Source organism: Kryptolebias marmoratus, linkage group LG22 (assembly GCF_001649575.2).
Source record: "Kryptolebias marmoratus isolate JLee-2015 linkage group LG22, ASM164957v2, whole genome shotgun sequence".
NCBI lineage: Eukaryota > Metazoa > Chordata > Actinopteri > Cyprinodontiformes > Rivulidae > Kryptolebias > Kryptolebias marmoratus.
In genome coordinates, this window is record NC_051451.1 from 6167352 (window position 1) to 6183660 (window position 16309).

The 16309-nt window shown below is 37.6% G+C and overlaps 2 protein-coding genes across 3 annotated transcripts in view; both read right to left on the minus strand.

Moving 5' to 3' along the window:
* The window catches only part of LOC108243083 (zinc finger protein 708-like), a 33960-nt gene that overhangs the window by 8541 nt on the left and 9110 nt on the right, over nt 1–16309 (minus strand). The window contains exon 1 of one of the 2 annotated variants that reach the window (XM_017428300.3): nt 1483–7976. The exons of the other annotated variant lie outside the window; for it this stretch is intronic. Within the exon in view, the coding sequence (XP_017283789.1) occupies nt 1483–1902 (420 nt within the window). The 5' untranslated portion in view covers nt 1903–7976. Of the gene's footprint in view, nt 1–1482; nt 7977–16309 lie in introns of those variants that run through there. 2 annotated transcript variants of the gene reach the window in all.
* Nucleotides 8145–12798, minus strand: LOC112450952. The gene is made up of 13 exons (XM_025008604.2): nt 12673–12798; nt 12419–12522; nt 12064–12330; nt 11851–11944; nt 11692–11759; nt 11396–11611; nt 11225–11290; nt 10987–11106; nt 10632–10742; nt 10494–10547; nt 9985–10083; nt 9800–9862; nt 8145–9716 (listed from the first exon to the last, which is right to left on the minus strand). Exons 1-13 carry the CDS (start codon nt 12779–12781, stop codon nt 9168–9170), a joined length of 1920 nt encoding a protein of 639 aa, XP_024864372.2. The 5' UTR covers nt 12782–12798; the 3' UTR covers nt 8145–9167.

Sequence of the window (16309 nt, forward strand, 5' to 3'; positions counted from 1 at the left end):
CTAGGGATGCACGATATATCGGCATTAACATCGGTATCGGCCGATGTTGGTCATTTTTTAGCATATCTGTATCGGTCAGATAAGTAAAAGTGGGACGATATTGATGTCCGATGTTTATTTACTGCCTGTTGCCATTTGTGTTTCTGTTTCGGGAGGGGAGGGGGAGCGGTAGCTGTATGATCACGTGACAGTGATAGCGAAGCTGCGCAGCCAGGAATAACAAGCAACCGAAGAAGAAGGAGGAGGAATAACAAGCAGAGGGCGATGTCAGCGGTCTGGTCATTTTTCACGGTATCAAGAGAAGACACACGAAAAGCAGTGTGCAATGCTTGCAAAGCCGAGGTAATGCGAGGAGGATGTCGCGTTAAGTCGTTCAACACTACCAATTTGATATGCCATTTGAAAAACCACCACCCAGAAGTTTACAAAGAATGGCGGGAAGCTAACGGTGCTAAAAGTAGCCAACAGGCAAAAACAAAAGTAGATTCAGCAGCAGCTGGGAGTCCAATACAGCAGGCATTCGAGCAAACCACGAAATTCTCCAAAGACAACGCAAAAGCCAGGTCAATAACAACAAAAACTAGAACTGCAAGCAGTTATCAACGGGTTCCAAGCCCCCCACGCTCCGCCCCTACCCGCGCGCTCCGACCCCGACGACCCGCCAGCGTGGCTCCGCCACCTCTCTCGGCGAGCGGGCCGAGTCGAAAGTTGCCAGTACGGTGCGTAGTCAACGGCGCTTCGTAAGATGTAACGGTGGTAGAATTTGTGCCGAAAGCTCAGGGAGGAAATCTAAGTGCCATTTGATACCACACAGAGCCAAAGAAATAAATTCATAAAAAAGTTAATATTCATTCCAAAAATACCAAAGTAATCTGAGATGATGAAGTCTACATCTGTAACAGTATGCATTTATCTCCAAGTCCCTAGACAAAAGGCATGTTCAACAGGAAGTTGTTCTGTGCCATTTGATGGCACACATGGCCAAGTGAATGAATTCCTATAAAATGAATAGTATGTGAATAAATTACCTAAAAATTCCCTCAACACCATGCCTATATGTGGACAAGAATTTGTTATTTCTGTTTCTGGATTAAACAGTTTTTAATGGAAAATGAAACTTTTGACTTAATTAACTTAATTGTCATTACATGTAGTTACAACCCAAAAAAATCTAGACACTCAATTGCTTTTGTACAAGAAATTGTTAACCTTCATTGTAGCAATGCTAGTCATACATATATATACTTAGGAATTTGTTAAAAATCCACGTTTACAAAGAAGAACCTCAAACTATTAACAGTTGACCATTACCATGTTTATTTGTTGCCAAAGTTGTTCAATTGACCATAGTGTACAGTTTTTTTTAAAAACCAAAGAAAATCTGCCCATGATGGTTAGTACTGATAAGTATTAATTTAGTTAACATAAAGGGACGAGCCATCCCATGTGACCCTTGGAGGTAGGCGAGACAGAGGGAGTGACCTGGTGGGAGGCCTTGTTCCTGCCCTTCTTGGGAGTGGCTAGATGAGAGGAAGGTATGTCCCCATGGACACACAGGAAGATGGATTGTTGTCGTTGTTGACCCCCACAGAGACACTGGAGGGATGAGAGTGTGAGAGTTGCACTGGAGATGATGTGAGCGGCACTGGAGATGATGTGAGCGGCACTGGAGATGATGTGAGCGGCACTGGAGATGATGTGAGCGGCACTGGAGATGATGTGAGCGGCACTGGAGATGATGTGAGCGGCACTGGAGATGATGTGAGCGGCACTGGAGATGATGGAGCGACACTGGAGATGAAGAAAGCAGCTTGGTAGACTGGCCAGACTTGGACTTTGCAGATGGCAATGACTTGCAACTGAGAAAAGATCAGAAACAGGTGAGCTGGGTGTTGCAAGCATTTGGGAAAATTACAGAGCAGAGAAAATGTGAATGATGGTAGGGTACAGAGGTTGCAGGGACCAACAGAATTAAACAAACAACAAAGTCAATACAATGTAAAGTAAAATCCTGACAGAAATAGGGTATGCCTTAGAACACACAGAAGGTGCAAATGTTTGACTGACTGTTGTCAACACAGTTGATGTTTCATGTTCTCCATGTGCACTTTTTTAATGTATTTTTTATTGTGTCCTGTCCAGCTGTGTGGCATACAGAATAGTAATCTGAATGTGAAGGTCAGGCCCGACAGATTTGCTTTCACAAGTGGAACATTATGGCTTTCACCAAGATGTTCCCCTTAGTATGTGGAACTTTATTAGAAATTGCTTTGGGTTCTTGTACACTTTGAAAGAAGCAACATAATGTTGTCAGCTTGATGTATTTTGTGATTTCAAGAAAGTAATTTGAATACATTCATGGTAACTGTAATAGGTGGGAATAATTTCTACATTGACAGTTTCAGCATTTATGTCTTTGATGTAAATGTGATCAATTAATGTGCCATTTTCTGTTGTTGGACTGGTTATTATTTGAGTGTATCCTTGTGATTTCATGAAGTTTATGAACGAGCTGGAAACCAGTGCATCATCGTTCATATCACCCATTATTATTTTAGCTCCTGGAAGGTCGTTGAAGTTTTGCAACACTGTTTTTAGGTTTTCCTTGAAATGATGTATTTTGTATGATGGTGGTCTGTACAGAAGCATGTAGTTATGGTTAAAAGTTTGTGCATGAAAAAGCAAAGCTTCCAAGTTGTCACACTGCAAAGCCATTACTTGACACATAATGTTGTTCTTGTGATAAAGACCAACACCACCACCTTTCTTGCTTTTTAAACTGCCAAAAACACTATTTTCATGGTAGCATTGTGATCTTACTTTGTGGTGAAATGTCCAACCTGTTAGTGAGATGCTGTTAAGGGAATGTCTTTCTTCTAGCCATGTTTCTGTCAGACAAATCAAATCAGCACCTAGCAGCTTATGATGACTTTGTACATCTTGTATGTGATTCTGAAGACCTTGCACGTTGTGAAGACAAACTTTGAGAATACAGTCAGGTGTTGTTAATGGTGTTTCAATGAAGTTTGTCATTAATTTCAAATTGTCTTCCACATCACTTCTTGCATAGATAGCATTTTCTTTAAAGTCTTGAATGATAAGATTTTCCACAGATTTTCCACGACTCAGAGCTACATAAGCTTGGCCAGCAGCAAATATTCTTTTAAAGGACACTACTGCTTTTTCTAGTGTTAGTCCTTGAACTTTATGTATAGTACAGGCCCACGCAAGACGAAGAGGAAATTGTCGTCTAATGGCATTTTCCACTCTATCTTCATCTGGACCAATTGGTGTACTGTTTTTAAGTCGTACGTCAGAAGTTGGAAACTTATTCCTTAGTTTGTATCCAATGTCTTGGTTGTCAAAGTCAACATAAATTGTTTGTGGGAAACTATCAGAACCTTGAAATGTGATGTGAGAGACCGTACCGAACACTCCATTAACAAGACCATCCTGAATGTCAATGTTTTTAATGAGCATCACTCGAGATTTTGGAGCGACACTTAGTAATTTATCCAAATATGTTTTTTTGCCTAAATCATTTGTGGATGGCATTTTAGTATTGCGGCCAGTCAGAGGGTTTCTTTTGTAATCTTGGGCCTTAATCTGCACAATGTTTGAGCATGTTTTATGCAACATCTTAAAGTTATGTGCATCCACATCATTGTTTGTTGCAAAAACGTGTAGATCTTCTGTCTCGTCACCCATGCCCGTTTCACATTGTTTCAGAAGTAACTGATCATGTGGATGAAGTTTTTCACCTTTTTTATGTTTTCTTATACGGTTAAGAGTTAAGGCAAAGTTTTGATGTTTTTGCCGTACTACTTCTGTCAACTCTGTATGACTGAAATTGTTTTGCCACAAATTAAAACCAACTGGGTCTCTGTAAAGAGGAGTGCCTTTGACAGGTGGCAACTGATAGAAATCACCAACAGCTATGACAGAAACATTACCGAAAGAAGAAAAGTCAGAGCATTGTTTTATCTGTCGCAGTCTACCGTGGATATATGTTAATAACTTGTTATCAACCATTGATATTTCATCTATGACTAATATTTGTAAATGTTTTAGAGTTGCTCTTAATGTGTTAACTTTTTCTTCTCTCAGAGGTTGGTATGGTAATGAGATATTATTGCCAATAGCAAAGCTATTGTGTATTGTTGTGGCATTGATGTTTAATGCAGCCACTCCAGTAGGGGCAGTTAGCAACACATGCAAGTCATCAGGAAAACTAGACAATCTTGACAGTATTCTGGTTGCTTCATAACACAGCGCTTTAATTAAATGGGATTTGCCTGTACCAGCTCCACCAGATATGAAAGCATAAAATGGTTTTGGGTTGTTACCGTTCACTTTATCCAGGCACCACTGTCGTATTTTGTAAAAGACTTTCCCTTGTTGCTCGTTTAAAGAACGCATCAGAGATTACGCCTCACTGTGTGTTACCTTCTGTTTTTGAAAGTTAAATGACAAAGGTGAGGTTTGGACTGGCTGCAGATCTGGAATGACTTCATTTTCAGTAAGATTTACATCGTTACTTAAACTTTTTTCTTGCAAACATTCCAGTCTATCGTTTTCTGCCTCAGGACACAGATCTGCCCAAGCATCTTCCAGAAATCCACAGTGTTCAATGTCTTCTTGGTAGTTTTCTAATTCTTCTGCTTTTGTTTCAAATTTGGATCTATTGAATTGTACCACTTCTTTAACAAGCACAATGTTATCAGTGCTGTCTGTGATTGATCCTGTCATGTAAAACTCTTCAAAAGTTGTAAAGTTTGATGGTTTTAACTGGTCTTTTGAATAATAGGGCAGGAACAACTGAAGCAGGCTTTCATAGTGCTTTTCGGGATCTTGGTGTTCAGAAAAGCGAGCATACCTCACAACAGCCGCATCTGTCCTTGTTCGTTTTTTTACGAAGCCACAGTTGTTGGATAGAGAAATCACACCAGGTTTGCATTTGTCACTGTTTGGAACATTTCTGTATTCTGAGGCAAAAGTGGCCATGCACATGTCCATGAAGCCATTGGATTTGGGCCTGCTTTTATAACGGTCAGTGATGTTTAGCATCCAGATTTGGTTATTGTTTGCTCTGTTTTGAATAACATGAAGAGGTAGGCTCATTCTGATAATATTGTCGCCTGTTGGAACAAAAACAACCTTTCTTGAGCCCTCTTTTAATCTCATGTTTGTGAGTCGATACACACTTTCTTGTGCAGAAACCTCTCTGTTATGAAGAAACATACTTCCTAATTTGTTCAGTGATTGTTTTGCATCCATGTTTCCTTTGTTTTTGATTTCATCTTGAGTGTGCTTTAAGAGCAAACCCATTTCTCGTTCTGCTTTAGAGATGTATGAAATTATGTAAACTATGCATGCGTATGCATCACACACAAACTGTATGTCCATATTAGCGTTCCAGCAACGCAACAGGTCTCTGTTATACTGATTAACCCAAACATCATTTATGCCCCTTTTATGAATGATACTAGTTTTTTTAGCAGTCAATTTGTAGGCTTTCTCAAATGTGTTCTGGTCGATGCCAATGGAGCTGAATAAATCCTCTATGTTGTTAAATGTGTTATTTTCATTTGTTAAAGCTTCTTTGACTGTAGTGATTATGTGTTTTGCTACAACTTGTAATTCAGAAGAATCTGTCGAATGTGTTTCTTCTGTGTTAGTTTTGTCTGATTTGGTGTCTTTGCGCTTCTGATTTGTTTCTGGTTTACATATGAATGTTTTGCTGGTTGGTGGGCGGGGAAAGTTAAATCTACACGTTGTTCGCTGTTTTTTGCAACTCTTAGAGTGTTTTTTGCTGTGCATTTGAACGCTGCTCACGACTTCATGCAGTGGATCACTTTCAGGTGGGAGGTCACACGTGACATATTTGTCAACAAAACCTATGACTTCATCGTCTGTGTTGACTCCCACTTTGGGCCCATCAGTCCAAAACAAACAGTGAGTATGGCATGACCCGCGCTGTTGAAATTCTACTCTGTAAAAGTAATCAATGATTTTACCAATTGGCTTAGCAGGAGACAAGATCACTTCTTTTAAAAAGCTTCGAAATCTGTGGTCAAACATTCGTGCTGCTGTTACCGGGTTGTTATTTAACAAATGACATTTCTGTGCCCACTCCATTTCACTGACATTGCCTTGAATGTCATCCACATTCATGAAAGCGGCCATGAATTCTGGCCATCTTAAATCAGCGGAAGAGAATGATGCAAACCAAGTTGGAATGCCAAGCTGTCTAACATAAGCAAAGAGGTCCTTTTGAACTCCCTGCCAAAATACCGGTGTGCCTCTGATAGGTTTCAAAAACTTGTAGCCCATGTCAGCATTTAAAACATTTTTTACAAAGTCTGTGTTGCCAAGCATAGAAGATGTGATGTTGTTACTTTCTTTGCCATGGTAGCCTTTTCTCAATGCGATGGAAACATTTGACACAACTTGATTAACTTCCGACAAATATTGTGCATAGAAGATGTAATCCAAGTTTCTGCCAAATCTGCCATCAGCATTCAAAATCCTACCATTTAAATATTTGCTGAGCGTAAGTTTTTGCTTTCTTGTGTCATGAAAAGTACCTGTACCTTTGGGGAACAGAATTGGAAAACATTTTGCTTCATTGGAAATATCTGTAAGCAACCTGACTGGACTATTTCCCTCACATGGTGCTATTGAGAGAACACTGTCAAAATGGTTGTCCAGTATTTCTTGTGCAATATCTACAGGTTGCATGCATGTGTCCAAATACATACCATGCTGTTGTTTGTCATTGAAATGATCATCATCATCTACAATGTTTTCATCCTCCACCTCCACATTGCTTACATCTGCAGTGTTATGTCCATCTTGACAGTTAGAAATGTCACTCTCTTTTTCCAGGGGATTGGTCCATTGGCTGTTAAATTGTACGTCTTTGTATAAAATATTGTTTGACCTGAGGTATTGAATGGCATTATGTACCTTCTGTGTGTCTACATATTGATACTCATAATGACCTTTGTATGTGAGTTTTCGCTTCAGTTTGACTTTAATCATTAGATTTTGATCATCCAATCTGGGAAGAATGTTGGTGAGAGCATCATTGTTAGATGGAACACAAGTAACAGGGCCATGGACACCATTTTGCCCTCCCTTTGGTAAAGCTAGAAGTTTCATGAATGGGATGTGCTGTGCTACCAAATGCTGCTCTAGAGAGTTCAGGGCACTAAGTTCTTTGGGAACAGGATCTAACTGCAGATTATTTGTCACACTTTCTTCTGGGATTTTACCATTAAGAATTTTTCGATGGCAAGTGAAACACACCCACAATTTACACGCACAGCTAACTTTCAGTTGACATGTGGAGTTAGAAGAATCTACACAGTTGTGCAAATAAGTCTCAGTGATGCATGTTCTTGCGACAGATGACACCAAAGAACCTTTGTTTTCATATTGATGTTTTTTACACTCACGAACTTGGTGTTTAAAAAGCAACCTATGACACACACTACACACATATTGAGGGCCGAATTTTACCTTCTCTCTGAAAAGGTTGATAACGTTATCTATATTGTTTTTGTGTTGTTTTTGGTTTTGTCTTCTCTGTTTTCCCTGTAGCTTAACAGAATTAGCATAAAGGGGAACATCTCTGTACCTTTGATTACATGACTGTTTAACACGATTACGATGATCAATGTCATTGTTATATCTTTGTACATTGTTCTTAAATAATTGCAGTTTAAAACGTTTACTTCTTGTTGTGTAGGTATGTCTAGTGGCTTGTTTAACTTTGTGTTTATAGTCAGGTTTTGTTTGATAGTTGATTTTACTTGCTGCTTTGACCTTTTCTCTAAAAGCAGGATTTGTGTGATAGTTGATTTTACTTGCTGCTTTGACCTTTTCTTTAAAAGCAGGATTTGTTTGATAGTTGATTTTACTTCTTTGTTTCATGTTCTTTCTGAAAGCTTCTTTGTTTTTATACAAATGTTGTAATTTAATTTTTTTTTTTTCCCTGGGTTCCATGTGTTCATTATACACTTTTCTTTTTCTCCTGTTTTCTCTAGTCATTTTACATGGACTAGTCAGTTCGGTGTTGACTTTGAAGTGACCAGGGTTACAAAAAGTCAAATTAAAACATTTGCCAGACCTATCTTTTACACATGCAATGGGCTCATAATGACATTGATTACAGTGTTTGAAATAGATTCCCTTGGTGTTATCGAAACTACTACAAGAACCGTATTGCAACCATTTTTGTTGACTGTATGTGTAAATATAAGTATTAAGTAAATCTGCAGCAGCCTGTATCTCCACCTCTGTAGCCCAGGATCCCACATACTTCATGCGTGTCTGTTTCAAATAATGCTGTATAGATTGAAACTCTTGTCTAATTACACGTGAATAGATATGTGAATGTTGTGTAATTTGATTAACAACAGCACTGCGAATGGTCTTATGATAACTTTCAGTCCCACTAATGACAAATGACAGAGCACGGAAGAAGCAGTTTCCATCTGCTTCTATGTTTATAGTGGTACAAGGTACAGGCTGATCTAAGGTAATGCTTTCACAAACATTTTTCTCATTTTCTAGACTTGGCACTATGTTAAGTTTTCGGCAGAAATTCATTTTGTCAATTAATGTCAGTGGTATGAAATTAACACTACTGGAAGTACTTTCCGAAACTACAAAAACAGATGTGTCATCGTGTGAAACATGTGGTATCACATTATCACTTTCACTGATTGACAGTATGTCATTGTCAGGTGTAACATCGCAAAGTAAGTCAGATGTGTCAATTTGTGGATTATCTACAATTTCTTTGAGTATTAGTTGATCCAAACCATCATCATTATCACTATTTGACTCTACATACAGTTGACTTGAAATAATGTGCTTTTGAACAACTTCACAAGTTGACTCAGATGCTACTTTTACACCAGTCAGTTCAAAGACTTTGTCTTCTTTGCGTGAATTCTCATCACACAAAGACAGTGCAAGGATGGTCAGATGTGTGTAAAGCAGATTTAAAGTATCATAGTGAGCTAGTATGCTTGTGCCTTCTAATTCCCAGCAGCCATTATCGTCACGTGCATGTGGATCAAAAACAGAAAATGTGCAACCTTCCCTCAAAACTGCACATGTGTTTCTCCTAAAGGTAAACAAACAGCCATCACTGTTCAATAAGGCTCTTTGTAACGCAACATCCAGGGGCATGGCAAAGTCTGCAACAGCTTGGTGGTAAAGTCGTTGATCAATGTACCCAGTAAAGGTTTGTAAATACAAACAAATACCAAATACCAAATACCAAATACCAATACAAATACCAAAGAGAACTTAACATTGCCCTCTATATGGTCTTTGGGCAATTCTTGGACAAATACATAACCACTGCCTTCAGCATCACTGATCATGTCTTCTTGTCTCATGTAAGTGTATAAACTATCACCATTTATCAAGATATTGTTAATGTCGTTTGTTGACCAAGTTGTAGCCATCTTAACAGTATTTGTCATAATGGCCATAATGCTATTTGTTGTGCACTGTTTAAACCTATTGGACCCAAAACGCTCATCACCCTGGTGAAATGAACCTCTAATAACAGGTAGAAAGGTGTTAGGACTTTCCTGATTTGGAGAAGGGGACGTGACGGCATCATCTGAAGCTGCAGCACCAGAAGCATCATGGAACTTTCCAGGATGGAAACCCTCCTTCTTCTTTTTACATCCCTATGGAAACAGAGGAACAATATAAAGTTAGAAATATGACATAAAACATTTGCAAAAAAAACCCATATTGACAAATTACTAACCTGCTGTTTTGAAACAGGTCTTTGATTGGAATCAGATCTGCAGGCCTTCAGAACATTTGCGTACTGTTAAAACGAAACCAAAAAGGGTTTAAAAAATCCAATACATAGATGTGTTTGATAAAAATTCTTTAGGATAAATTTCACAACAAAGCATCATTACATTCAAGTTTTTACTTATACCTTACCGTTTCGCCTTTAGGAACTGATGTCACATGTGAACCACCACTGACAGCTTTATTGAAGTCCAGACGGTGTAACACCACAGAACAGTCCTTTAAATCCTTCTGTGAATGATAGGAACATTTGGATTTAACATATTTATAGTACATAGTAAGATTTGAAAAATAACTAAATATATTATAATGCATTATATTGCCAATAACAGAAATATATAATTTTGGTCCAAAGATTGTATTGTTGATAATAAAGGCTATGGATTCAATTTATAATACACAAAACAGAGCTCAATGGATAATATTAAAAGATTAACCTGCTGATTACAAAGCCTGTTGATATGTGACCCAGGTGACTGTTGTTGAGCACCGGGGGGAGACATATGAAATCATACATGCAAATTAAAACTGTTATCCAGTATAGTATTAATGTGTACATCCACACTCTGGAATAGTCTTGTAAGTAACAATTAAAATTAATTTAAAAATGATGAAAACTGATGAAACTGATGAAAACAAACCTGTAGCTTTGTCCGATCCTTGATCCTTCCACTTTGCCGCTTTGAAAACCAATCCTGCAGAAGTTATCATAATATTGTATTAAAAGTGTCACAGTACTGATACTAAAAATGTACATGATATGTATGATGTGCAATTACCTTAAAACTGTCCTCAAGTGATGGCCAGTGGTCTTGGGTTGTTACCTTGTCCTTCGCTGGTACTGTGGCAGCTGCAGAGGGTTCTCTGGTCACTGTTGCAACTGCCTTCAACTTTAAGACAAAGCAAAGAATAAAGTAAATGTCTGTATTGATTATACTTTGGTTTGATAATGGAGAACAAGCAACACATGACAAAGCATAGTAAATTGCAGCATTGTTCTTGGTTACAAGGGTTACTGGCTTTGCCACATTTTCCACCTCCTGCATTCCAAATTGTAGGACAGGTTATGAAAAGCCATTCAACAAATAATTGAATTTAAGGAAAATAGAGTAGCTTTAAGAATACATGTTCTACCTTTTTTCTTTCAACAACTGGTGTGGGTTCATGTGAACGACCAGCATCACCATCTCCCAGCACATCCAGCAGATCACGATCAAAGTACTGAGGGTTTAGCTTGATGGGCCACTCCTTTTCCTTAAGAAAGTGACAAAGACAATATTGATAAATAAAGAATTGTATCTATGTCCATAGAATAGCCACTTAAATTGCTATGGATTGATGTAACATAAATTAATAATTAAGTAATATGAACCTTCTGAGTAAGTGTCCTGTTCCCAGATGATCTGCAGTATTGTTTTTGACCAGCAGGAGGAGACGTCTAAAATCACCAACGCCAAATGGTTATTACATGAATGTTGTAAACTAAAACTGAAAATGTAATGGGTCTGTACAGTTGAGAATCATACAAAAACCAACACTTTACCTTGTTGCCGGGCGTCACAGTGGTCCATTCGAAGAGGTTGGGCTGGGGTCGAATGGGTTTTTCACCAATCACAGCCACCTTTGGGAACACTCTTGCAGTAGACGACCTCTTCGGTGAAACCTGGGGCTTTTTGCTTGCAGTCTCAATGTACAGGTACGCTGTTTGCCAGAGCAATTGTGTGAAAATTCCCATACTGTCAGTGTCACTGAGATGAACCTGTGCAAATAACACAATAAAATTTATTAACATTTTTACTGTATAGAGATCACTATTATAAAATAATCTATTATATTTACCCCATCTGTGCTCCACAATTCTAGGCGATTCAAAGGGAAATTCTCAGCAACCGATGAGTACTTTACACCTGTAACAAATTAATTTTGACAATTTGTTTTCCCTCTTCATTTCACTTAGAATATCATGGCAAACACATTAAACACTATATTTGTACATACCCATTTCTGCTGAGACTGTGCGATACATCATGCGCAAATGCTCCTGAACAGACACTTCGTGGCTGAGTCTTGGAGGGAAATCCAAGACAAACACCTGTTTAGAACAAAGTTCATGTATTATAAAACAGTTTCAGAAAATGAAGCAGTACGGCATATTTCACGTTGCAGTTGCTTAAACAATGACACATTATTTCAAGTTACGGGTAAGCATACCTTTGGACAAAGAGTGAGAAGATGGTTCAGAAGAATTTGAAAGTCTTTTCCTGCTTCAGGGATTCTGCAGTCCAGGTTATTGCTTGGCGCGAGCAAACACACTACATCAGGAAGACGAGGCAGAACGCGTTGCTTGATCTCAGTTGTAAGCTCTGCCGCTTTAGCTCCAGGAACAGACAAGTAGCCAAAAGATAAGCAACTGTCAGGCATTTGGACAAAACCATCCACAATGGCTCGAAGATGCGAGTCCCCAATCACGAGGACAAACTGCAGAAACAAGAACAGTCTGTGTGAGAGTGTGTTAACAACAGCTATTAAAAATGTATACTACTTAAAAAATAGTAACTACGCTTACCTTCTTGTCTGGGGACTCTACTGGAATCGTCAACTTAAAGGTCTTCCCAGTGTGAGGAGATTTTGGCCAGCGACGAGCTCTATGTCTGAAGCCAGTACCACTTCCTATGTAAAGGACAAAATATAACACTTTTAACAAACATCTGCACTCACCAACTAAAATATGAAGCAGCAGTTTACAGAATACATGTAAGTTTGTAAGTTACAGTAAAGTGAAAGCTTTTTCAGAAAACAATGTAATCATGTGAAACTTACGAGGAACAAAACTGTCACAGCTTGGCAGAAGTTCCACCTCCAAAGACTTAGTGTCCATCTGCCTCCTCTTCAAAGCCTGGGCTTGACGATAACCTTTGCCACGAGGCATCTACCCACAAAAAAAGAAATGCTACAAGTTTATTATATGTCAATAGAAGTAAAGTAATACATTTCTTTTTTAAATTAAATTAACAGATCACACACTACCCCAAAAAAGCTCAAATTGAAATAGTGACACTAAAAAGATGCTAAAACAATTTAAAATGGATTCTTATTATACAACAACATCATTAAATAGTAGATGCTTGGAGAAGTGCCTTGCAATTGTTAGAGAAATCTATTTCCAATGTTGTCAGTACTTGTTAAGTACAGTCTTTCACATAGTCAGTTTTCCGTGTCATTTGACTACATTCCAAAAAAAAATGTTCAAAGCAAGAGTGATAGTACAGGGTGGGCCATTTTTCTGAATACACCCTAATAAAATGGGAATGCTTGATGATAATAACTTCCTGTTTGTGGCACATTAGTATATGCGGGGAGGGGGGAACTTTTCAAGATGGGTGACCATGTGACCATGGCGGCCATTTTGATATCGGCCATTTCAGATGCAACTTTGGTTTTTTCAATGAGAAGACGATCATGTCACACATCAAACTTGTTTTTGACATAACTTCATTCTTTCATGAGTTAGTTACAAGTATCTCACCACTTATAAAATTTTCTCTTTGTTTATAGCCCTTTACATGTCGCATGTCACTGGAGAGTGGCATCAGTCAAACATCTCTTTGGCAGATATTAGCTCCTCACAAATGGCACCCTTACAAACTGTTGCTATCAGTGTGTGAAGAGTGGCAGCAGAGGTTTGCATTAACAATCCAACACAATGGCCAGCACTTTGAACATATTTTATAAGTGGTGATAAACCTGTAAATAACTCATGAAAGAATGAAGTTACATTATAACCAAGCACGCCATTTTTTTTCTTGTGACATTCTCAATAAGTGTGATGTGTGACATGGCCCTCTTCCCATTCGAAAAACAAAACTTGCATCCAAAATGGCCGACTTCAAAATAGCTGCTATGGTCCCCACACATCTTGAAAAGGTTTTCCCCTCTCATATACTAATGTGGCACAAACAGGAAGTTAATATTCCCAACCATGTTCCCATGTTGTTAACGTGTATCTATATGAATGAACCACCCTGTATACCTGTGCATTTCCGATTGCAATCTTGTAAAAGCTGCTTTTACATACAATGCACAGATGAATTCAGTTTTTTCTGTAAACATTTACTACAGCTTGGAAACTTCCAAATTGAATATTTCATTATCTCAACCATCTCAACAAACATTTGTAAGTACGTAGACCTTTCGGAATTGTGGTAGATTTCTCAACTTTCCATTAACTACATATAGGTCCATCTCATACAATTCATACATATATACACTTTTAGTTCACATTAATACGTAGTTATACTTAGTTATAATTCGCAACAATTTCACAGTTTAAATATGAAATGTCAGAACTTACCTTGGCAGTTGCTTGCAGATGACCAAGAAGGGAAAAAGGAAGATCTTCAAACGGAAGAATCAAATACGACAAAAAGTAGGAACAGGAAAATGGATTTGACCTGACTGTATATAAAGACAAAGCTTTATGCCACAAAGTTTACCAAATGAATGGTACCAACAGCAAACACAGCCAACTATTTATCAGTGAAAGCAAGGCGGGGCAAGGAATTCCAGCCCACCTATTCATAAGGTAATGTCTTTGTGACGTCCATTAAGCCAGTCTACCCCAAAGAGGGACTGGCTGTTATGTAAACATGTGTAACCCCCAAATATATCAAAGCATTAAAGTAACATAAATGCATTTATACACTTACACACTTATAAATTAATTGTAATCCAGATCCATCCCAATGGATCTTAATGTGTCCAGGTTTCTGTCTGTCATTTCCCACTTGTCTTTTTTCAAGGTAAGTAAATTGTAGGATGAACCATAATAATCATAGGGAATTGTAAGCAGTAATAAATGACCCTTCATGCATTCTTTTGTCTAAATACTTTGAGAAATATATACAGCAAAAACAAAAATGCTTCAAAATGAACTGAAACTGGGAAATATCTGTAACACAATGCTAGTGCTTTAACTGCTGACAACGATCCTCTGAATAAGTGTAATACTCTGAATAGATCTGGTCACAGTAAGTCCTCAACATTCTGTGCCACCTTTTAAGCTTTTAATGTCTTCATTGACATTTAAATAACAACACACCCAACTGATGATCTGGGTGTCCTTAAAGCCTATTTTATGTTATTTTTAAATTTGTTTTGCTTTGTTTTAAAATAAGCACATGACTGGCAAACTTCCACTTTATCCAAGTACATTATTCAATTATGACGTAGTTTTTCTGTAACTGCACTGTATAAAAAATTAGTAACTGTCCATCTATCCAGCTGCTCAGTCTTAAGGAATATAATGTGAAGGCTAGGTCAATCAGCAAGTAAGGAAAGTCAAATTTTAACTCGCAATAACACATGCTGATTTCCTGAATATTCCAGTTTTCTTGTGCACTGTTGTGTACACGTGCTATTAAGCTAGGTTTCCTGGGTTTCTTGCCACTTAGTACGAGAATAGGGACTCCTTCAACGTACTCCTTAAAGGTGTTTCCATTACAGAGCTATTTACCTATTGTTGGCACTTTAGCACATCTTTCAAATTCCATTTAGAAATCATACTTAAGCATATGTTTTCCAAAATCTGTTCAGACTACAATATCAATATATGTAACACTAAAAACCTATAAAGAATATGAATGCTAAATTTGTACTCAGATTAAATAGAAGACCATTAAAGAAGCCTGCACAAGTGAAATCGTATTATTATACTTCACAGTTCCTGCTTTCAATGGTGTTTCAGGAATAAAAAGCTAACAGCCATTTGATGGCACACAAAGCCAAATGAAGTAATTCATATGAAATCCTGTATTTATTTGGAAAATACAAAAATATGCTCAGATAATCAACTCCACATCTGTAATAATATGCATTTATGTCCATGTCCCTAGAGAAAATGCATTTTCAATAGAAAATACTTCAATGTGATTTTATGGTATACTTGGACAACTAATTAAATTCATAGAAAATCAAGAGTACATAAAAAAATTACCACAGTGTTCTCAGATGATCAAGTCTACATCTGTAATAATATACATTTATCTTCAAGTCCCTAGAGGAAGTGCATTTTCAACAGCAAAATGTTCAATACAATTTTATGGTGAACTTGGTCAAAGAATTACATTCATAAAAAGTCAATAGTACATAAAAAAAGCAAAAATATTCTCAAATGATCAAGTCTATATCTGTAAGAATATGCATTTACCTCCATATCCTTATTTTCAATGCTGGTTCAGTAAAGAAAAATTTAACTGTAATGTTATACCACAATGAGCCAACAAAATATTCATAAAAAATCCATAACTCTTCCAAAAATTACCAAAATATTCTCTGATGACCATGCCTACACGTGGAATAATATTCTTTTNATTTCTATGTTACTGGATCAAACACATTCTTTATGAAAAATTGAAAACTTCATTTTCATGATGTGCATCCAATATGCAAAAAATCATAA

Coding starts and splice junctions, on each gene's coding strand:
- LOC112450952 (XM_025008604.2), bottom strand. CDS start 12,781: ATGCCTCGTGGCAAAGGTTATCGTCAAGCCCAGGCTTTGAAGAGGAGG. Junction 11,945..12,063: donor TTCTCACTCTTTGTCCAAAG/GTATGCTTACCC, acceptor TGTTCTAAACAG/GTGTTTGTCTTGGATTTCCC. Junction 9,717..9,799: donor GACCTGTTTCAAAACAGCAG/GTTAGTAATTTG, acceptor CTGTTTCCATAG/GGATGTAAAAAGAAGAAGGA.